Source organism: Echeneis naucrates, chromosome 14 (genome assembly GCF_900963305.1).
Source record: "Echeneis naucrates chromosome 14, fEcheNa1.1, whole genome shotgun sequence".
Taxonomy (NCBI): Eukaryota; Metazoa; Chordata; class Actinopteri; order Carangiformes; family Echeneidae; genus Echeneis; species Echeneis naucrates.
The window spans coordinates 7682102-7706145 of record NC_042524.1 but is presented as its reverse complement, the minus strand read 5'-3'; the positions used below and the strand labels follow the sequence as shown (position 1 = coordinate 7706145).

Sequence of the window (24044 nt, the reverse complement as noted above, 5' to 3'; positions counted from 1 at the left end):
CTCATTTAAGGTATTAGATATACATACATAATAAATTTTATGTTACAGCATAACTTTCTTGGGGTTATGGAATGATTATGGGATGACTTTCTCCCATACACATCCCAAACACATCTGATTGGCTCCTGATGTGCTGTGTACTGTAACTGGGCCTGGATCTAAACTCCATAACAAAGTTTCTTGTTTGGTTGGGTTTTTTTTTTTTTTTTTTTTTTTTTGTTTGTTTGTTTGTCTTGGTGTTTTTTTTTTACAGTGGCTCTATAAATTAAGTCCATCTTAAGTGAGGGATTATAAAATATGAAACCAAAAATGAAAATAAACCACTTTGGGAATGTCTAGATTTAAATAGTACAAAAAGATTCAAACAAGGGAAACAAATTTCAAAACATCTAGAATCTAATTTTCCACAACCAAATCCCAAAATGTTCATTCTTAAATGTCCGTCCAAGTTTGCCATAATATGTACAAATTATTTCAGGCCTTTGTCACACAATTTCACCGCAAACTGAAGCTGTAAATCAATAATATATAAGTTTAAAAGAAGCAGCTCACGCATTCGTTTTTCCTCTTGAATATTATTTAAACTGCAAACCTAAGTATTTATTATGAGAATGCCAGTTTTCAAGAGCTGTTGCCAATAAGTTTGTGAGATGTGACATAAATTCTCAGCAGAAAACATTTTATAGGCTCTTCATCTGTCTGTCTATTAGAGACGTATACTGAGACCAAACAGTCATCGCTGCAGAGGGAAGACAAACCAGCAGTCACATCATGATTGAGAGTGACAGAGAGCTGTCTGCCATGGTGCAGGAGCTCTGGGACAATGACATCAACAGACTCCAACCAGGAAAAGACTACAGGATCTCTCTGCAGGTACCTACGCATCCACACACATTAAGAAAGTAAATAAAGATCTTATTTGCATAGTAAACTTGCTTTAGAGCTGCAAAACATTTATCTTTCAGTCACATTGTTTATATGTTCCCTCTTGAGTATGAAAAGAGAGAACTCATGGCTGACTGTGAAAACTAAAACTTTTCAGAGGCTTATGGGAAAGGCAACCAATTTGAATGGCAGAAATCTTAAGGGGCTTCTTGGATATATGTTTGGTTCAATATTTCTATTTTCAGAAGTCATTGTGTGTTCTTGTCAGTTGCTATCCATCATCACTGGAAACACTTGGGAAGATTGTCTATTTAGTGGTAGCAAATAAAAGACAGCAGTGAGGCTGCATTACTGCATGTACAAAATATCAGTGCTTAAATTTGAGTGGTTCTTTTCCTCGTGCAGGGCAAAGCCGGAGACAGCATGGCCATCAACGACAACAATGATGGAGCAGGATATCCTCTTTTCACATTCGTGGATGAGAACATTTTCAAAAAGGAGACATTTTTAGGTAAATGCACGAGGGTGCTTTTTTTTTTGGTTTTTATTTGTTTCTTGGATCAGCCTCCAACAGGATTCTTCTGGCTGTAGCACTAGTCTGTCACTGTCTCTTACACAACTTCTCCGTCATAGGATATCTGCATCATGCTCTAATCACACATTCCACTGCTCCATTTGCCATTTGGCGCTCTCCTCCTTGTCACCTCCCTGCAGAGTAAAGCTTTTTCATCGACTCATAATCTCCTTATGACAGACAGCGGCCTGTTGCATAACTATAACGGCGCATGCAGAGTTCAATATGGTGGCTGTACTAAGATGTTCCCCCACAACCGCTGGCCTTCCATTCAAGTCTTTCCATGCATGACACCGGCTGATGTCTGTGACATCGGCTGGTACAGCATGTTAAATAAAGCAGCGCCCTCACATAGGGAGTTATGCAATAGTTGGTTTTAAGAGTTCAGTCTGAGGCTGATGTCCTGTTGAAAAAAAGGAGGATTCCTTTCTCTTTGCTATTGTTGTACTTGGTTTTCCCACAGTGTTTAGCAAGGTTAAATGGCAGGCGCGTGCTCTGGTGGCAGTGAAAGCATGTAATTAGAAACTTAAAAAGAAAATGTCAATTAAAGCAGTGCTGTCAGCTTGGCTGCAATCAGGCGATCTATACAATAAATATCCCTTATTGTCCAAAGGAGCACAAGCTCACTTTTTCAGGAGTGTCTGTGTTTGTATCTGCAGCCTTTATCTCGCTGTTGGATAACTATGAGAGTGACACTGGAGAGCCGGAGATTGTAACCCCAGAGGAGGTGGCAGAGAACCACAAGTTCCTGGACTCTATCCTTCAGACTCCCACCATGAAGGTACCCGTGGAGACTTTTCAGAGATAAACATCTTCCCCTGCCTCATGAACCGCCCATTAATGCTAAATAATTAATTGTAACTAATGCAGCCACTCAGCTGTGTAACTATTCATGTAATACACCTAAACTGACTGACTCCCATCCTGAGTAAAGTATTACTTTTATCGCTCAAAACAACACTATATAGAGCAAGCACCTCAACAGCTGATCGACATATTTTCATGTATGTTGAAGTCTGATATACTGTCTCTTACATATTTACGTAGTGCCAAACGAAAAACAAACGTGGATGGCTGTGTGGGAGTGATCGCCACCTCTGCTCTGATGCTTGACATGTAAAGTAATGTTAGACAACCTTGTTTGTTTGCAGATAGCCCATAAATACCTCGTCGAGAAGCACCTTTCTCCTGAGGATAACACACAATTTAAGGAGCAGCTGTACAGGATCTGGTTTGAACTTTATGCGAGAAGAGGATCCAGCAGGTGGGTGGAATCTGGCAGGACACCTAAATATAACTTCACCAGCGGAATCTGGCACCTCAATGGCAACATTGTCTTAATCTGTGAAACTGTCTCCTTTTAACACCTTCCGCCAGCGTGGAGTGTTTCACCAAAGTGTTTATTTGTGGCAGGTTTGGCTACTTAAACAGGAACGTGTTCATTAAATGTGCTTGTCATGTTCTAATTCCTGTCTCCCACCAGGCCAGACTCCTCCGGGTTTGAACATGTATTTGTTGGCGAGACAAGAGGAGGACGAACTGTCATCGGCTTTCACAACTGGATCCAACTCTACCTTCAAGAGAAGCTGGGACACATTGATTATAAAGGCTACAGCGTCAATGCAAATTCACCTCAGGTATGCCGACTAAAACCTGGCCAAGAATCTGTATCTGTATTAGCTTAGTTAACACAGTTATTTGTAAACTTTGTATTGTGCATTGTGTATGAATAATATAGAAAACTATAGAGACTGATTTCTGTCTCATCTCCTCTTGTTTCTCTTTCATCTGTTACTCTCCAAATCACACCATCACAGCCATCTTTGTGTGACCAACCTCTCATCTGTCCTCCATTTTCTCTCAGCTCTCAGACTCCCCCATATTGACATGCACTCTCTGAAACCTTGCTCTCAACATCTTGCACACTCATGAGAAATCTTACTTCCTGCTACAGGGCTGTTTGCTCTTTCTCAGCGTTCACTCAGCAGCTTAGACAAGAATCAACAATATTTACTTGTCACATCCAACTTTACAAAGACACTGGCAGTGAAATGAAACCCGGTTGTGCAATGGCAAGTTAAAAATGAAGGAATCAAAAAAAGAATATGAAAATATGCATAAGTGACTGTGAAGGGAAGTGAGAGCTATGTACCTCATTATCTCTATACATTATGCAGTAACTATCCAGTAACTGAACTTTTATCATTCTTATTTTTATGTTCTGTATTGTTAGGCAGTTAACTCTCATCTGTGTACTCCCATGGACATCATCCCCCATCCCATCTGTACAGATGTTTTCAAATGAGTTGTCACTCATTTGTATTTGATTTAATCATTTTTATATCCTATTTTGCATAATTTCCTCTCTTTAGTAGCAAGTATAATGCAGAAAACTGCCAGAGGATCTGCGTAGGACATTGACATACGAGACCACTAATATTTTTATGTCTCGTCAAGTTACGTTTTTATGGAGGCCAATTTCCATCAGAAATAGAAAAAAGAATTCTAAGGCACAAAGTTTAAGAGTAAATCAAAGACTTCAAGATAAAAAAAGAGTAAATGTTTGTCAAGTCAAGTCAAGTCAAAATTATGAGCTAAAAAGTCAGAATTATTAGTTAGAAAGAAAAAATACCATACTAAATAAAATGTGTGAGACATATCAAAAATCATATGAATTATTCTTAGATACTGATTAACGATTATGACCCAAGTTGGACTTAATCTAAGCCTAATGATTCAAAATTCAACCTTTTTCTTTCTTAGTAGAAATGAACTTTCATTAAAATGTCTACAGTCAGGAAGCGTGCACAGCTTCTGTAAGACTGATTGCTTATTTCACTCTTACTTCCTGCTCATACTAGTTTCAAAATATCTTTCTGCCCCACAGCTAGTATTTTGTGCCTTCCCATCACTCATCAGTCTCCTTTCTTTTGTCACTCTCTGTGTTGTTGTGGGTTGTGTTTTTTTTTTTTCTCTCTCACTTCAGCCTGATGAGAACAAACACATCCTGGCACTCCAGTTCAGCTGGAAGAACGGTATAAAGCCCAAGGGCAGCATCTTCATCGGCGTCAGCCCTGAGTTTGAGTTTGCCCTCTACACTCTCTGTTTCCTCACCTCGCCCAATGAGCGTGTCAAAGTCCAGTTCAGTTTCTACGATGTGGAGATTGTCTGCCACCACTACAACCAGAAACACATAGGCACCACTTACCCCGTGCTCCTCCGGTACCAGAACCACTAGTGCTAACCCTAGATATCAGGTTGACATATAAAACTTCTTCATCGCTTCAGCTTGCATACAAAGTGTCATAGGTGCTGTTGTTGCCTTTGTATTTTAGATAAAGATACAATAAAATCTTACAAGACCATCTTACATCTGTTTTTGTTTTATTACCTTTGCTGAAGGTGTTTGAAGGATACTCTTAAAAAACAGAAGATGGGGAGTAATCCCATTCGGGTTCAGCCCAGACTGGGTATCCTGGGAAAGAGTTGCACTGTTTTTTATTTACAAATTGATTTAGCGGAAATTTATGTTATGTACTTCATCGAAAAAACCTTTATTATTATACAGTTATTATTTTGTTATGTTGCGCTGAGCAACTATTTTCCTCTGCCTCATCATCATATCCAAAAACAGCAGGCTCCATCTGATAATTATATGGCTGTGTTATAAAAAGTGCGACATGATTGTTAGTGTGGGATTATTAATCCTCCAAATAAGAAATATTAGTGATTCCAGATGACAGAGACGACTAATGCTGAGTTTAACGGGTGTGTTCAGGTCAAAGGCCCGAAAAGGAGCAACTTGTAAAAATAAAAAAATATTCCATCACATGAAACTGAGAGCTGATGGTTAATCACTTTGCTCAGTGTTTTCATGGCTGTGTCACAGGGGGGCGGCGGAGGGTTTGTTGTGACCGATGACGTCAATCGCCTGTCTGGTGAGAGCAGCGTCAAGTTAACGATAATAAAACGGACACCGCTAGGTAACGCTTTTCAAAATAAAACAACGCCGTGGAGTTTTTTTTTAATGTATTTTTTTTTAATACAAAAATGATTTCATCGACAGCCATTTTATATCACAAAATATGTTTTTTATATCAACTCCAACATTTTCAGCTCAGATATATATCTATCAGATATATTTACTTTATCTTCTCGTATATTTGCATGCTTTAATATTTTAGCCATGAAGTGAATCGGAAAACGCCGCCGACAGGAAGCGGGCTGTCTGAAGCTCAGACTCTGCAGCTTGACGGCAGTGTGATCGTTGGGTCGGAGGGAGCTGCTCGTTGTGTACAGATAGAGTTTACACTTTGAGCTCTTCGATCACATTTGTTTCTTCCCCCGCTGGTGTGTTTTTGTTGTTGTTTTTTTTGTGTGTGTGTGTGTGTGTTTTTTTTTTTTTTTTTAATCCTCCGGTTTGATACCGAGTCGTTCAAACCCGGAATGGCCGAACCGAGCGCCAGATATCAGCAGGTAAGGATCCAGTCAGCACGTTTGAGGCTCAACATGACACATGAAATTAACCGAGCGGAGATGAGACACGGTGTGTCCTGCTGAACACATTTCTCTGTTAAACATTAAGTGTGTTAACACTTTTTCAACGGGCTCCATTTTGTCGCCGTGGACGTCGCTAATTGTCGCTGTCAGGTGTTAGCATGCTGCTAGTAGCACCGATGCTAACGCTGCTCGCAGTAGCTCGTCTTTATTTTAATTGAATTAATTGAATTAAATGTTAAATTACACTTTTCTGGTGTGTGGTGGGCGTTTGTTCATTTCATTCATTTGACTTCTGTTTCGGTAAACTCGCCTGGTTTTCGAGCTTTGAGCGAAGTGGGATGATTTTATCTGGTTTAAGTTAAACTTCCTCATTTGAATGAGTTAAATGTTGAATTATTTTCAGGTAGATTCACCCATAAATGTCAAAATAAAGCTGCTGCTGAGCGCTTCTATCCCTCCAAAGGTGACATTTAGTTTGTTTCACAGACATTGTAAGACATTTAGAGGGACTTTGTTCATTTTACTGTATAAATGTGTGTCATGCTGTCTGTTTCAGTCTTAGATGCGGTTTTGTTGTCCAGTTCATTCTTCAGCATGAGTCACACATTTTTATGAAGTTAAAATGGAAAACCTAGTCCGGAAAAAAAGAAAACAACATGCGGTTAAAATCTCTTTCAATCTGAATGTCTTAAGATGGAGTATGAGCCATGTTTCTGTGTAAGCATAATGGAGAATATAACACATGGGGCCAAACAGAAGTTCCTCAAAAGATGCGTTCATGTTTGCACAGCACATGACCTGCAGCAGGGCAACTCTTCCTGCTGACCCCCTGATGTAAATGTTGGGAGGGCAGACTGTACCACAAGTCTGCTCTTGTGGCTGTGTGCAGCAATAATCAATACACAGAAGCAGACTTCTCTGGTGTGACACAAGTCTTTTGAATCTCTGAAAATGTGTGACACTCTCTCTCTTGTTTTTGTATTTCGGTGTGAACTCTGATACTACCTTTGTCACACCCGTTTGCTTGACTCTGACTGTGTACTCTCAAAAACTGCTAAATTGACTGAAGAGAATCCAGGCAGTGATTGATACCCGAAATGACTTCATGAGAGGACTGTACAAACACGTAGTTAGTGTTTGGTCCACAGAAAACAATCTTCTTAAATATTTCTGGAAGGAACTGTTTTACATGTTTAGTTAGTTAGGTTTCTACAGGAAAGGATTTCTTTTATTTTTGACATTTACAGTATGTCAGTTGTAGACAAATTTAATGGTTTTTCATGATTGTTATCTGACTCAATAAGCATTTTGTGAGGTTGCATCAGCAAGAGACTGTATTTAATGGACTTACCAGCAGATATTCTTTCCTTTTTTCAATTTGTTGACGGTTACACACCTAACAGCAAACAAAGGTGGAGTTAACCTCTGCACCTATTAGTCCATGGGTGCAGATCAGTATTGAGTACCACCTTAGAGGCCTTTTCCGACAGCCGTGATAAGCTGTTGAGCTGAATCTTGAGTATGAAATATCTGCATTGGCCTTTTCTCTGTCTGAGGTGATCAGCAAAGCAGAAATTCTGCCAGTCAGGTTGAAGCACATTGTGGTTGGTAGTCATTTCTGTTTTTTAATTTTCATATGTGCAGGAAAATAATTTATCCTTATGTGTTCTGGATTTCCTTTTGGCTTCTTTATTTAGCTTATTCTTCAAATGTTACTTCCTTCCAAATAGATATTCAAATCTAGACGGACAGTGTTAAGGTTCTTTATCTAAATGACCATTTCAAATGGAAAGCCGCCAATGATGACATAAATGCAAGTAGCCTTCAATAGATTGTGTTCTGATATGCTCCCGTAGCTGCCGAATGAGGAGGACCCAGAAGAGAGTCCACAGGTAGCAGCCGATGCCCCACCACCATACAGCAGCATCACAGCTGACAGTGCTGGTAAGACCATGACTCATCCTGGTGTCTCCCCTGCTCTTAGGTCATGGACGATGGGGACACTGGAGAATCATATTTGTTTCTATTTACATGCTGAAGGCGTTATAGGGAATGGATAGGCAGTAGAGATGAATGACTGAATGAATATGAAGCTATAAAAATAAATAACCCATTTCCAGCTTCTCGGATGTGAAGATTTTATGTTTATCTTTGTCTGTTCTCATGTTACTCTGAATATGAGACCTTTAACTCTGATGGACATTTAAAAAAAATTTCTGACATATTTGAAAACCACATTAGTTTGAAGGGGTGTCAGATGTTCTGTGAGTGAGCAAAATGTGGTAGAGTTTAATCCACCTTTTCTTGAAATGTATGACGATTATGTCATCAGTCAAGATTAATGGGAAAGTTCAGTACACAGTTCGTAGTTAATTCTCAGGCCTGTTTCCGCTCCCACCACATGCAATGACTAAAAACTTGAAAGTCTTTATGTGAATATGAGTTTTCTCATTTAAAATACATTCAGTGGGAACAACTAATGTACAATTAATTTAAAATAATTCAACAGGAAACCAATTTCAAGTAAGCCTTCGAGTAAGCCTTCATTCTTTGTTTTTGTAACTGCTGTTTCTTCTTCAGCCTACTTTGAATACAAAGAAGATGGTGTTTTCCCCAAGCCTCCATCGTACAATGTGGCGACAACGCTACCTTCCTATGATGAAGCAGAAAGAACCAAAGCTGAGACTACTGTTCCCCTGGTAACTGGAAGAGTGAGTATCTCATTTTTTCTCTGTCGTAACCTTGGTCTTCATGCATAAACACCCAGTCACATGCTCTCAGCAGCTTCCGCTTAAATGCGTTTTCTGTTGACTGCAAGGCAGGAAGTGTTTTCTACCAGACCACAGCCAGTTTGTTTGAATTGTCTTAGGTTTGCTTGACTTATCTGATTGTGTCTCTTTGTTTTTCCTGCATGAAGTACTGCTTGTGTGAACAACAGCAGATTCTAAATAATCAAAAAACAATTCATTAAAACACTCAAGCTTCCCAATCACATTACATGGTAATTATTTTGTATTTTTTAAGTGAATATAAATGCAAAATTGACCATTCCAACTGAAATCATGACTCATATTGCAATCATGATACTTGCTCATGAGACACTATTTACGTATCAATTTAAATACTTGACTGCACAATGCTCCTCCATTTGCTAGCCCCAAAAATAAGCACTATGCTGCGAGTTGACTTAATGAAAGTCTTTAATTCAGTTTACAAAGGTCATTCAAGGGAAAATTTTTGACATGTGATGCCAACAGCAAGCAATAAATAATTGCTGGTTTTATTGTCTTTACTGGTTTCCATCACGCTTTGACTGGCATGAATTGGTCAGTGTCTATATAGAGATGGAGATTTGAATACTTGACTGTAAAATTTTTGAACATCCTGCCATTCTCCAGCGTACCTACAACTTTGAATTTCCTCCATGCAGCCCTTTCTGAAGCAGTTCGTACACAGTTTCTTTGTCACTCCACCTGCGTGGGCAGCAGCAGAAAGTCATGCTCACTTGGCAGTGGACCTCCCGAAAGCTGTCAGTTCTGTTTTCGTTGATATTGAAATAAAAACGTCAACTGAGGAATGTCAAGCTCCACTTTGGCGTCTAGGGGTCACTGTGATGCACTGTGCTTCTGCACGTTGTGTGATTGCTGCTGTTGTTTTTCTCTGCCACACACTGCCTTGCGTTCAGCAGCAGCCTCAGCACAGGGAACGCCTGGAGACTTTTGACGATGTAATTCGCAGTTCACTGGAGGTAACTGGGAGAAGTGGGAGGAGTGTGTATGAGGACATGATGTGTATTTGGTCCTGGCTTTTTGTGCAACATCACCCGTAGTTATACTGTTTGTGTACTCGGTGTCCTATCTTTCTTACATGCCTTTCTTTAGAGTAATAGCAAGTGCATAGTTGATAATTAAAACCCGATTGACTGGTTCAGTGACAGTGCTTAAATCATTAAGTGGGCTTGCTGTGTTGTGATGTCTGCATTGGTTTTTTGGTTGATTGTGGTTGTGTCTACTGTCTTTTGTCAGCTTGGTTTCCACTAGCAGGTGCTACCCTGTATTTCAGCTCATTCACTTTGATTTTAGTCCGAGCATGGTATTGGTCTAATTAAAAAATAAAGAGAGTAGTACATACAACTTGTACAGCACTTCTTCTGGAAACTCAAAGATGCTTAACACAAAACAAACAAAGAGAAATAAAAAAAAAAAAAGTGAGAATCCATGAACAGTTTGGTTAGAGGTTGTACACAGAAGAGGTGTGTTTTGAAGGAATTTGAAATACTTGTGAATTGGTTGCCAGATCTACAGATCATTTCACAGAAATGGATAACGTCCTGGAAAGCTCTGCTATGTCCTGACTGTGCTTTGAAAAGACTGTTTCAGTGCTTAACAATGTTCCTTACTTCTTTTTGTTAATCTCCTCTGGCGGTTATTCCATCACAGGATGAAGACTTTGTGACCAGAGATGACTTTGAAGATGCTGATCAGCTCCGGATAGGAAATGATGGCATCTTCATGCTCACTTTCTTCAGTAATTACCCCACTGTTTTACTCTTTCTCTTCTTTGGCAGTTATCTTTCCTGCCCTTTTGCAGTTGCCTCTTTGTTTTTTGTTTTTTTTCTGACAGCATGTCTAACACACGTTTCCTTCCAGTGGCATTCCTCTTCAACTGGATTGGTTTCTTCCTGTCTTTCTGTCTGACCACCTCTGCGGCAGGCCGCTATGGGGCCATCTCAGGCTTTGGCCTGTCGCTAATCAAATGGATCCTCATCGTCCGGGTATGAACCTCCCTTCACAGACGCACACAAACACACACACAAAAAATGTGGTCATATGTACGCACAAACAACTCAACACAACTGTGGTATTTTAGTGTTGTTTTTGTAGTGGTTGACTTGTTGGCATTTTCCTCAAAGATTTTTTGAGAACTCTGCTGCTTTCTTCTTGCACTTTTAAAATGTAGGACTCATTTGAGTAAAACCAGTGGAAGCCATATTTATTCTAACCCATCATTTCTGCCATTTTGTTGGGTTTCTAGTTCTCCACATACTTCCCTGGTTACTTTGATGGACAGTACTGGCTGTGGTGGGTGTTTCTGGTGTTGGGTAAGTAGCCAGCTTCTTCATTTAAATGAATCAAATAGGGAATCAAAATATTTATGTATGTGCTCTCTGAAGCTCTGTTGCCGCAGTGTTGAGGTGTTCAGAATATATATCTATATTTCAGTGTAATTTTTTAGAACCTTCCATGAATTGAAATGTGCTATAGAATCGTAGCTATATTATAATTTTTTGCCTTTATCCTTATTTTTGTTTGCAATGTCCACAACCTCAATACCCTTCACACATTATTAGATGTTTTATAGCAATGCTATATTAAAGTGGGTGAGCTGCTACACTCTAAAACTAAGTCAACTCCAAAAATGGTGGTCTTCACTAAAACATGCTATTGCACAGTCATACATCAAGTGTATCTTAGTTACTACTCACGTTATCAAAATATGTTCTCTGACTATACTGCTCTTCTGTTTTGTTCATATCAGTCAGATATGTACCTGGTAATTTTAAGATGGTGTTGTCAGCTTTATCCTGCCTTTTTTTTTTTTCTCCTCCTCAGGCATTTTGCTCTTCCTGCGAGGGTTCATCAACTACGCTAGAATCCGTAAGATGGCTGAAACCTTCTCTACTCTGCCTCGCACCCGGGTCCTCTTCATTTACTGAGCTGACAAACTCTGTTGCTAACATTTTTCTCTAAATCTCTTTCCCTCTCCCTCTCTCTCCCTCTCTCTTGCAAAATGGCAGAAAAGAACAATTTTTCCTCTGCTTGACATGATTTAGACAATATGTATATTGTCCCTTTTTGGTTTAAAATAGTGAACACTGAGAAATCTGTAAAAACCTTCATTTGTTAGTGGTGATCTGTCAAGTGCTATTTGGAATTATGAAGTGTGTTATGCATAAATGAATGCCTTATTTACAACTTTCTCTCTATTGGTAGCAGCAGCATGCACTGCCCTCCTGTGCAGCCACCAGAGGGCAGGCTTGTTTATATAATTCTCCAGCGGTCTTAAACCTGATGAAGTCATTTGTCAAAAGAAAAAAAAAAAAAAAAAAAGGTGGTTCTCAGCCCGGGGATTTGTGGGCAAATTTGGGGTTATGTGAAATAGTATATTTCAACTACCAAGTCAATGTGTTTTTAACCTTTCTGACCAATACGTTTTGTTCCTTGTCAAATAGTATAATATTCAGGTAATACAAGGGTGAAAAGGGAAAATCATTACCTTTATGGGGCTGAAAAAGGATTGGACCAGTTGGAAAGAAGGTCTGGGGCCAGGTTTCCCTCAAAGCATCTTTTCCTTACGTATTTAAAATTTGTCTATGCAGTCACTGTAAACAGGAAAATGTTTTTCTTTACCGTACATGTATTTCAGCAGAGGCTTAAAGCTCCAGTAATGCCTAGGTTAGCCAGGAGCAGAGCTTCTGGGGGGCAGGTTGAAGGTCACTGTCTTGCTCATGGGCAGGGTGATAGGGAAGAAATAAGCTAATAGTCTGTCACTGGATTCACGTGTGCAATCGGAAGGTCTTGGTCAAATAAAAGATTTCTATCGTAGTCACTGGCACCCTGCTGGTTCACAATGAGGAAACGGATTGCATCACCAGATGTGTTTTGGAAACCCTGCCCTGTGAGGAACAAGATTATACTGATTCAGAGCAGATTTTTATTTTCTTTGATGTTAGAAACAGTTGTCAAGAGTCATTGTTTTTGCTTACCCTCATTGTAGTGTAAGTGGAATGATTATTTTTATTGCAAGAAATTTCAATATCTGGCTCAGAAAATGTTTGGAATTAAACTGTAAGAGAACATTTTGGTGCTGAACTATTTGTTAAAAAGTATTGTGTTATCTGTGAAAGTATCATCTCACACATCAACATCTTCAGTTCTGTTGTTTTCACGTATTAAATTGCCATTTTCTTCCTTGAGTACATTGACAGATGGGCAGAGATTTATTCATCATATTCATTTTTACAAAGTTCTAAGTCCTGCTGTTCCACAGTGGTTTCACGCTAAAATCACTAAACGAGTGAGTAAAAACGTAACTCTGTGTCATATTTCAGATTGTGTGTGGTGTGTGGTAATTGTTAACTTGCTAATTTTATCAAACAAAACATGATTTACCGGTTGTGGCTAAATATACAGTCAAGTTTTTCCTTGCAGATGGAAACAGGAAGTGAAGGTCACCATACCTGGAAGACATGCCACCCCAGCTGAAAGAGTCTTCGGTTTTAGTGGAAACTTTTACTGTTAGTTTCACATCGTCTCACAGACCTCCCCACCTGATTGGAGCTGGCTATTGGCCCCTAGTGGTGCTCAGATGACATGACATTAGCTGTGTTCAGTTCATCTTTCACAGGCCACCGGAGTAACATGTCGCTCTCAATTCACTAAAAATGATTATTTTACAACTTGTGGATCTGAGATGTTCCCAAGAGCTGAAGATAAAAGTCATGCTGACCAGGTTTTCATGCAGTTTTTAGTCTGAAGGCCTGCCTATTCATCTGGCATGTGCTGTGCTCTATACAGGAAATATGAAAGGGAAAAATCCTGCTGTGAGGTCCACACATGTTCTAAAAACCCAAGTGAATTAAATTATGACTGAATGGTAAAGGATACAAATATGATAAGTTGGTTAAAGCGCAACTGTTAAAAGTTGGTAAATGTTTCTCAGAAATCTTTTCTGTACTGTTGCATGAATGCAACTCCCGAAGTCATTGTTTAGTCTGCAGTCAGAAATTACAGATGTTCAGTAGCTCTTAAATGAAAATGAACTTTGAACTGTTGGATATTTAAAGTCACTATTTTCACGTTTCAAAGATGTTTTTTACATTTATTTCTCATATTTTACACAGCACAAATGGGCCATAAAGGTGGGAAAAAAGGCAACTGGTGCAAAGGTCATAACACTGGTCCACTGAAGCGCCACGTCACCAGATGGCTTTGGATAAACAAAGTTGATTTTGCCAGGTGCAGACAGGCTGAACCGATGACGGCCTGTCAGCTGTAAATTCTGGCAAAGCACACAAACAACAGAATCCTGTATCTACTGCAACTTCCACTAATTCAGCCTCAGGCCACTTGAATCCCTCTGTAACGTCTTCCCCGCTCACTCAGGGTCACTCAGTGCAGGTGTTCTTGTTATCCAGATGTAATTCATAAAAACAGCTCCACTGTGCCAAAAGCTGTCTGTGTCTTGTCAGCTGCCCCCCCGATTTACAGAGATGGAAGTTTTTCATGGAGTAATTGATGGGAATTATATGTGCTTGCCAAGGACTTCCACTGCTTGCATGTTTTAGCTATCACAAGATAAGAGGAGATATTTTGATTTACGGAGACCATGGGAGTGAGCCATCGGTCCAAAAAGATTCTGATAAGGAAACATTTTGTGAAACACCAAAGTGATTTTACAGTAGTCTTGTTGATAAAGTCATTTGTGACTTGTTTGGGGCAAAAAGCTTTTGACCTCAAGTCAGCTGGGGCCATAGATTTGAAGTGTGAGCACAAAAAAGGATATAGAGCAGCAGGCTTGCAGAGTGTGACGCAGCAGTAGCTGGTAGAGCTCCTAAGAGTCAGAAAATGTGTTCAGAGAGGCAGATATTTGAACCAATGAAACACTGAAGGGAGAATCACTTTTAATATGTTTATCCTCCTCTGAGACAAAGACACATGAATACTTTGACTTAAAAAAAAAAAAATAAATCCACTCTCCGGAAAGGGGTTTGTGGGATTGGTGGCCGTGGGTCTGGGTTAAATTAGAGCAGAAGACAAAAATGATGTAATGATCTAAACTGAACTCTGATCTGTAGAAAAATGACACCAAGATACCAGCAGTGCCCACCAGACTAGTATTTCTTTAAGACAAGAAACATTGAGGCTGCTGCCAACTTCTCCCATCCTAATTTTACCCTTCGTTATTTCAAGTTTGAATATTCTTCCGGTGAATTCCCATCACCTCAGACAAACTGCATTCGGTCGGAGCCTCCTGCTGTCAGTCTGAGTTTCAGATGGGAGGTTCCCGAGGATGTGGGGAGGTTGTGGGCTGCATCCAAATGATATGTTCTTCTGTGTGTGTGTGCGTGCGTGTCTATGTTTTTGACTGGGTAGAGGGAGGGGTGTTATTGATGTGTGAGTCATCCTGACCCTCCCCTCCTCTCCCTGCACTTCTTGTTGTGTGTGTGTGTATATATATATATACTTTTCTTTTTGTGTAGGTGTGTGCAAGTGTGCATCCGTGCATCATGTAGGCGATGTGTTTATATTGCTTGGAGGGCCACATTGCTTCAAATACCATAAAACAGGCTATTTGCCCGTGTATAACGTGTGTTTGTCATGTTTTTGTGTCATAGTGTGTGGTGTGAGCATCTTTGTATATTGTGTATGTGTGCGTGCATGTGTGAGGCAGTTAAAGCAGCGGTGAGTCATCCGCCGGCCAGCGTTGCCTGTTACCATGGGTCACATACAGCAGGTACCCCACCTCTCCATGTGCTGCTTTTCCCCCCTCTCTCTTCCTTCTCCTCTTCTTTTTCCTCTCTGACTCACAGATGACTCCCCCCCCACCACCAATGACATCACTACCCCCCTCCCTAGCACTTTGTTGTGGTGAATCACACTGTATGTTGAGATTTTCTCTGCTTCTGTCTCTTCAGCCAAGCGGCAGGGCAAACCTGAATGTCAGCCGTCAGTTGGTTAAAAAAAAAAAAAAAGTCTCCAGTTGTTGAATCATTTGTGTTTGATGACAGTGACGTTGGGTGGGCAGGTCACCTCAGTGATGTCAGCTGTTACAACATCAGACACACTCCAACAGCTAATGAAACCGATCATAGATTTCAGCCTTCTCCCCACTCACATATTCTTCTGAAAAATTTCTGATCTCAGTTTTTCAATTTTCAGTTTTCAATTTTCAAAGATGGATGAGCTGTTTAAAGGACATTTAGATACATGCAACAAATTTTACTGAGAAAAACTGAATATAGATTCTGAATTGTCCGTAGGTCTGAGTGTTGTTGGTCTCGGTCTGTCTCTGTGTGTTGGCGTTGTGATGGCCCCACATTCACCCAGTGTGAGCTGGGATTGGCTCCAGCACCCCCCGCAACCCAGAAACAGATGAAGTGATAGAAGGTGAATGAACGACTGAAAACTGAATGTGACTTTGACAGAACCAGAACGGCTCCCTTACCCAAGATTTGGGAGTTTTTTACTTTATATTACTAAATATTACTCCAGTACTATTTTGCTAACAGCAGCAAGTATTTAGTGAAAATTTTAACCCTATGGAAACTTTTCACCCTGCAGTTCCTTATTTCACTGTAAATGTATTATATCCAGATGCTGACGCTTTAAATGAATGCTTCACTGTCCTTCCAGTGTATTTCTGGTCATCATCCGTTGAAAGCACCATAATGACATCACATACTCTATTTTCCTTGCTGGTTGGCACTATTTTGCCTGTGTGACTGATTAGTAAATGTCACAACACAAATCTCTCAGGTTGTCCATGAATACTGATGGTTAATGACATGCTGCAGAAACGAATCCGTTCAGGACGTCACCCTGTCGTGATGTCAGAGAGGAGAGTGTGACGTCTTTTAATCAGTTTAAAGTGTCAGACGCTACAATAATCTTCATGCTGCTCTGCTGCTCTGTTCTGTAGTCCGGGGCAAATGGCATTGTATGATAATGTGATAAACGATATGCACTTTATTCTGTTCTATTAATCTATAGCAGTACGTCCAATCCTATTTTTACATCATGTATCCATTTCATCACATAATGAAAGACCTCAGTTGAAAGAGATGAATGACTGTTACAGATCAGTCCTTTGACTGCACATGCTGTAACTGTGGCAACAATGAACCTGCACAATGCTGACTCCAAATCGTGGTTTGCTGAAGAGACATTGTGTAAGTGTTGATAACTTACCACTGCAGTGCTGTGTTTTAATTTGCTGTTTAGCGCCATATTATCTTACACCGTGGAAATGGATAATAATCTGCCGCTCTGAGGCAGCCCCCCCTCACTCTCTCAGCTTCCAGGGCTTTTTGTGAATGGAGACTTGCTGCGCTATAATAAGAGGTGAATGGGAGGGAGCGACGGAAGGATGAATGGGAGAGATGGAGGGACGTGAGACTACGTCACATTACGTTTCCGCAGTGCATCAAGGGAACTGGTTTGTCTGTGACTCATACCTTGAGGATGGAAGGGGGGGTTGGAGAGTGGAGAGGGAGAGAAAGAGAGAGCGATATAGAAGGGAAGAGGTGGGAAGAGGAAGGGGGGGGTCTGGTCTTTTTTTGTCCTGCCTCTTTTTTTTTGTCCATTGCTCCATCCCCCATCAGTGATGTAATACAGGTGACCTATTCATCACAGGGAGGGAGCCTTCCTCCTCTCCTCTCCTCTGATTTTATCTCCCCTCTCTCCCTCCCTCTGTGCTTCCTCTCTCCTTGCTCAGCTGACTGGCTGAATGCTTGAATGAACAGGCCTCTCTCCTTTTATTGTGGCGGGGGGAGGGGATGACACAGGAAGCTGTGAGGCAGACGCAGAGCAGGAGAAGAGGAAAGAATGAGTGATAAATAAGGAGGAGGAGGAGAGGGAGAGTTCCCATGGCATCTGAACGGATACACACTGACTGCTGATCTCATCCTTTACGTGTGAAGCTTTTGCAATTGTCTATCTTTGTGTGAGTGTGTGTGTGTGTGCATGTGCAGGATGCAGCCTTGTTTTGTTCATTGAGAAATCAATGTGCACATTCTGCGCCTCTGCCTAGCTTGGACACATTCTCTGTGTCACCTTAACCTGCTTTACAAACAACTGAGCAATAAAGATGCGAAGAGATGTCACAGCCAGTGCTCCGGCCGTTTTGGGCCTAATGTGACTTTAAAAGAAGAAGGTTACACAATGTGTCGAGGTAAATGCAGTTGATCCCTCTGTAAAGTGCTACCTTTGTCCCATGAACCTCAGCCTTTTTCTTAACCTTTATCTATATTTTTTTAATTTAATCCTTTCAAATGACAGCAGAATATTTTTAAAGCAGCGATACAGGATGAGTTCTGCTGAACGCAGCAGACGTGGAGAACTCAGTGATGTGAAGCAGTTGTTTCCTGTGCTGAGTTATTCATTACTGTGAGTGCTCCTCTGAGTGCATGATCACACTTTAGTCATGGCTATATGATACAGGAAACTAATACATTACACTGCGCTAATCAGCACACAGTTTTGGAAGTGTGTAATGAAAAATAATAGTCTATTGAACTCTAAAATATCAGCCAGCCCTACACGTTCCCTTTGCCCTGAAACTTCCTCCCCATTATTTTAGTTTTCATCCCACTCAATCTCACAAATCTTTCAGCTAATTTCGGCAAAAACACTCATAAAACCTTCTGCCAAACACCAGACAGCCAAAGTTTGCAGCAGCTGGAGAGACAGCTTTTTCTCAGAAGTTGCTCTAAAATACTTCATGTACTGTGAAAGAATTCGCTGTGAGAGTAAAGCTGCCTGTATTTGCATCTTTGACCTCATGGTTTTGGTTTTATTGCCCACATGTACCGAACTTCTCAGTTAGTGCTCAGTTAGTGGAGACCAAAGCAAAGTCAAAAGAGAAAGAATATCAGCTTTGGATTTGACAGGTGAGCTAAAACACATTTCCAATTGCACGCTAATGTTTCTCTGCTGACAATAACATATTAGCTCATTTTTGCATTTCCATATTAGCCTTATAGCCTTTTAGGGAAACTGTTGTGCTTTCATCTTCTTTCCCTAAAGTTTTTTATATTTGAGGGACTTGAGTCTTCTGAGCAGTGCATATGGAGGAAGCCAATTTAATTCATGCAAGGTCTTTTTCTCCAACAAGAGTTGTTCAACACAGAGCAGCAGTTTCTATGGTTACCTGCAATTTAGTATACCTTTTGCAGTGACTCCAACATGTTTTAAACTGCTGACTGATTTATGCCTGAGAGTCATTTTCTGTGCTCATTGAAGGAATCATTTTAAGTTTATCCAACGAGCTTCTGAAGGGGTTTCACTGGACCTGGACCAGTAGAGTTTTCTCCAAAGCCTCTGAAGCATGAAGTAAAACTAGCCTCAAAGGATTTTTAACTGTGATTATATAAATGCCATTACAGCAGTAAAGGCTGAACATGTTCATACTCTGTTGATTAACTCCAATGGACTTCTGCATTGATATGATGTAGGATAAATTCCTTTCATATCCAGAAACGCTCAGTTTAAACATAACCATGGAGTATTACAGTAAGTGAGTATAAATGATAAATATATGATACAGATTAACATACAACGTAAGTCTGATATATATATATATATATGCCTATATTATGTCCACAGCTGTTTTCTTTTCATATCCATCATACACATCAGTGTAAATGCATACGTGCATGCATGTGTGTACGTGTGTGTGTGTGTGTGTGTGTGTGTGTGTGTGCCAGCCATCAGAACCTGGATGTCTCTGCCTCCACCTTGTATGAGTCAGAGCTGCAGTACAGTGTGGGAGGGGCTGAGATAGGATATCCTTCTGGTGGCACATCCACACACACACACGCATGCACACCCACACTTGTATTATCATACTTGTGCAGGCTCCTCAGTGATGAAGAACACTCTGAAACAGTTAGAGATGAGGACCACCTAGATTTCCACTATGATGGTGTAACAGTCCAGTTGGTCTTTACAATGATAGATGTATACAAACATTCACACACAGACACACACACTCCTTGTATGCGGAAAACAGAAACATATATGTTTATATATATAATGTGTGTGCACTGAATATACAAAAGCACACATACAAATACTGCACAGACACACACACAACACAGCATGCTGTCACATCCGGCCCTGCGCGCCACAGTGAAGCCTATAATTAGCTGCCTGCAAAGCTGACTGCCTGGAGATGAGATGAGCTAACCAGGGAGAGAAGGAGAGTAGGAAAAGGAGATGAGCTAACCAAATGGAGGTAGATACTGCTCCGCTGAGAGGAGAGCGATTGGAAAGAAGAAGACACAACCAAATAGAGGTGAATCTACCTAAAAGCGAAGTCACAAGCGTTACAGGAGAGGTTGAGCACATTAAAGGGAATTTAGGGAAAGTATGTTAGGGTACAGGTGAACACACTCCCTGTGTGGGAGTATTAAACACCAAAGCCCTGACAGGGACTCACACTCACCCTGAACCCCTTCAGCTAGAGAAGAACACCAAATAAGGGATTGGAACAAGGTGTGTGTGAAGATGTGTCCTTCACTGCACATTTTCAGAGACTGAAGAATTTTTATGAATGGGGCTCAGGCAGTCAGCGTGGTAAAGTATGCCAGAGCACTATAATGAGAGCTGCGATGGACTCTTAAGTAGCACGATTTCATCTGTAAAACAGAAGTGGGCTCGAGACTCGATTCTGAATGAATGAGTCAGGATCGACGTAACCCAGCTTCATTGTCGTGGGTGGGGGTGGTGGTGGTGGTGGTGGTGGGCTGGGAGGGAGGGAGGGGTCTGTGTATGACTCATACTCTCTCCTCTCTCATTGTCACTCCGCTGCAGTAGCAGAGGACTTCTGGCCTGCTGGGGCTCTCCCTCCTTTATCTCCATCTCCCTGTCTTCTACATTTCTACATTTGCTCCACCGCTTATCCAGCACTGCATTGTCACTTCGTCTCATCCCCGTGTCTCTCCCCACATCTCTCTTTTTGTTGTGATGCAGCTGATGAGGGAGCCAACCCCTCCGACCCCTCCGACCCCGTCAGTAAGAGCTGGGCTGGGTTGTTATTTGTGAAGTCAGAATGAATGAGGTTTTCTTTCTTTTGGAACTGAACCTGCAGGTCCAACTGGTCACTTCTGGTCTGTCTACCTGTGCGCCGACACGCCGGCACAGAGGGTGACTGTGTGAAAGTTTGAAGTGAAATCCAAAAGTCATGATGTTAAAGCCTCTGTCTGTCACGGACTGGCCAACCCTCAGTGTGCAGTGTGCAAAGCTGCCAAGCATAGCTGCGGGGAAATCATTTCCCTCTGATTTTCCGCTCTCTGAAATGTTCTTCTCAGTCCAGCAGCTGCCTTCCAAATCTATTATTTTGGCTTTAAATAATAATAATAATAATAGTGTAGAGTCAGGCCTGCTCTTTTACATTTTATCCAAAAAGGCAGACCAATCATGAGGGAAAAGCCAGACACAGCATGGAGGCACGAATGCGTCCTCCCTGTGGCTATAATACTGGTGTGATTAATTTGTTTGTGCTACAGTAACACATTTAATATAGTTGCACAATCGTACAATAGTGGAAAACAATACCTAAATTGTAAAATTCAAGAAGCTTTCAACAAAACCTCTTGACAATAGGAGCAGCAAGGACATACATGACACCTTTTCACCTCAAAATTAACGGAACTATAACTAAATGCAGCGCTGTGACGATGGCGATCAGCATTTCAGATACGATGACGTGATGTAGGAGGTGGTTATTTTTCTGCCGCCTCAGTTGCTCCACATCACGGGGCTTAAAACATAAAGTCTGTGCTGATAGAGGGTGGACAGATTGGTCCAAGTGAAAGGGACATACATTTTTACATGATGGAAATAACTCCTGGAAACTCATTGGCGGCGGGGTTGGTGATGATGGCGATGATGATGGTGGTGGTGGTGGTGGTGGGGGGAGGGGGGCAGGTGCTTTATTTGCTCATGTGTGCGGGGTGCGTTCATTATTATTCCATGCCTTCCTCGGCTTGACTAATGGGTGCACTGGGCCCTGTGCTTTCACGCTGGGCTGGAGGAGGCATGGAAATAAGATACAGGGTGTGTGAGTCAGTCAGTAGTCTTTACAAATTAACAGCCGGTAACTTACACACTGCATGCAACCCAAACTGCATTTGGAAATGTTTGACGATCACCGTGTCTTATTGTGACCTGTAGCTCATTAGCTATGGGGGGATTATACTTTGTGCTGTGTAGAGAGCACTTTTTACACATGAAACCTCTCATTTAACTGCCGCCATAATGTTTTTAACGGCAATGGCCTGCTTTTTTTTTTTTTTTTTTTTTTTCCATTTACCTTTTTTGATTACCTCAATTTTCACGAGACAAAAGAGAGGCAGCATTAAAGATTAAAAATTTCGGCACAGTTTTGAACTTAAGTATTCATGGTGTACACAAATAAAATAGAAAATAAGCATAAAAGCGCTCAGCATTGTCATCCCCTTTGTACTAATATTGCCAGGTTGATATATACAGTATATCTTACAGATGCACTCGTGTAGTTTGAAAAAGAAAATTGGGGTTTTGTGAACAATAGTATTTGATAAAGCACACACAAAGGAAAGACTGATCACATTTCTGTCCATTTTATCTGAATAACCCCTACATCGTGGCCATTATTCAAATCATGGAAGTCACTTGTTCATCCTAATGGATTCTATTTGAAGGACATGGACATTTCACTGAAAATGTTTTAGACATCTCACAGATCTTTGGATCATATCGTTTAACTCCATGAAATAAGAGACTTCTTGGACTAATGTGTCATATTTTAGACCCCAATGAATCATGATTAGTGCTCCACTTCGTAGTCCCTGTGTGCAGCTCTCTATCAGACTGTTTTATTATTTTACCCCCCCCTCCTTTTGACACTTTCACTTTTCTGTCCAACAGGGACGACATGTAAAGATCTGGATGGAAATGAAGCCGGCACATAGAGAGCTGAGCCAAATGGGAAGCTTAAGGCTGGTCGTGCTCATAGATCATTCTGCTACTTCTTAAGTGATATTTCTGAAATTATTACCTGATGGTGGATTGAGTAATGCGCAGTTATATTTCTACAAGCCAAAATAAATAGATAAATAAATAAAACAAATAGGAAAAGTAAAACATGTCAAAAATCTGGACATAAAACTAAATTCGCGATGTTTTATAGTGGTAGATTTTAATAGTTTCAACAAATGCAATATAGGCTATTCCCATGGAAATTATATCAACCTCCAAAAATGTCTTGAGGAGATATTTGAAATTGAATTTCATGTTTTTAGATGAAAGACAAATGTCTGCGAACGGGAATATAATGCAAGTAAAGAAAGAAGTCCTGAGGCAGAGTGGGCAGTTTTGGATGGAGGATAAAATGACATGCCAGGCGTGCCATTTTTTGCAGGGCATAAGCACGCCCTTCATAATGATTGATTTCAAACTGCAGCTTACATAATGTCTCCTGGGCATTATGTCTTCATGTCTTTGTACCTCTGTCATTTGCACAGTAATTTGGTGACTAACCACTATACAGCGAGTCGTCCTCAACACAACTGTGATTATATAATTGGACTGTAGCAGTAGATTAGACCCTTTAGCACGATGACATTGTGTTAGAAAAACTGCAACTCAGAAACCTTAAGAGAAGAGAAAAAAGAAAAGAACCACTGAGCTTTAACTTTTCCTAACTTTTGTTAAATAGGTGTTACTTTTATGAGCAAACAGGTCCGCTGCTGACAGATGTGAAGTGCCGCAGGAACAGCGAGCCATTGTGAAGCGCTGGCCAGAGGAAGAGAGGAAGAGGAGAGGAGAGGTAATGAAGGTGTAATTTGCTAACCATCTGTGAGGTGCCTGGCTGCCCTGGGGGTTTCCTCTTCTCCGGAACTCCCCATCCGCAGGGGCACAGGTGCTGGAGAGAAGGCGGGGGGGCGACCGGTGTAGAGAGGAGGGAGGGGGTAAAGAATAAGAGGGGAAGAAACGTAAAATACACAGACAGTGTGAAGAAATGGATAAAAGGGGATGAGATGGAGAAATAACCCTAATTATATAACAAATCCTTTTGGCAACCACATCGATCACCTCTAATATGACCCAAATTTTAGAAATAAATAACTATTCTGGTGTAGCGATGCTGTTTGGTTCAACTTAGGTTCATAAAGGTTCATAGGTTCATAAAAAAACGTGTTTAAGTTCAGAGAAAGCCGATGACTTGGATTAAATAAGGACTTTTTTAAGGTTACAAGACCTCTCGTTCTCTCAGTGTCACTTTCAGTATATCACAGTCACAATAAAACTTTTGGTTGTAA

General features: G+C 40.8%; 2 protein-coding genes across 2 annotated transcripts; both read left to right on the top strand.

The window, feature by feature from the left end:
• The first annotated feature begins 771 nt into the window (after positions 1-771).
• Positions 772-4697, top strand: endou2 (endonuclease, polyU-specific 2). Its single transcript, XM_029519784.1, has 6 exons — positions 772-873; positions 1291-1396; positions 2119-2240; positions 2611-2723; positions 2943-3096; positions 4446-4697. Exons 1-6 carry the CDS (start codon positions 772-774, stop codon positions 4695-4697), a joined length of 849 nt encoding a protein of 282 aa, XP_029375644.1.
• A 1075-nt stretch (positions 4698-5772) lies between these two features.
• On the top strand, positions 5773-12818 carry ndfip1l (Nedd4 family interacting protein 1, like). The gene is made up of 7 exons (XM_029518849.1): positions 5773-5935; positions 7816-7903; positions 8540-8670; positions 10399-10486; positions 10609-10733; positions 10994-11060; positions 11572-12818. Exons 1-7 carry the CDS (start codon positions 5906-5908, stop codon positions 11673-11675), a joined length of 633 nt encoding a protein of 210 aa, XP_029374709.1. The 5' UTR covers positions 5773-5905; the 3' UTR covers positions 11676-12818.
• Positions 12819-24044: the final 11226 nt, after the last annotated feature.

What these genes read in the sequence shown, in the direction of transcription:
- endou2 (XM_029519784.1), top strand. Translation starts at nt 772, where the DNA reads ATGATTGAGAGTGACAGAGAGCTGTCTGCCATGGTGCAGGAGCTCTGG. An exon ending in TTCAGACTCCCACCATGAAG is followed by an intron (nt 2,241 to 2,610) that starts GTACCCGTGGAG and finishes GTTTGTTTGCAG; the next exon opens with ATAGCCCATAAATACCTCGT. An exon ending in TCAATGCAAATTCACCTCAG is followed by an intron (nt 3,097 to 4,445) that starts GTATGCCGACTA and finishes CTCTCACTTCAG; the next exon opens with CCTGATGAGAACAAACACAT.
- ndfip1l (XM_029518849.1), top strand. Translation starts at nt 5,906, where the DNA reads ATGGCCGAACCGAGCGCCAGATATCAGCAG. An exon ending in CGAGCGCCAGATATCAGCAG is followed by an intron (nt 5,936 to 7,815) that starts GTAAGGATCCAG and finishes ATGCTCCCGTAG; the next exon opens with CTGCCGAATGAGGAGGACCC. An exon ending in CATCACAGCTGACAGTGCTG is followed by an intron (nt 7,904 to 8,539) that starts GTAAGACCATGA and finishes TTTCTTCTTCAG; the next exon opens with CCTACTTTGAATACAAAGAA.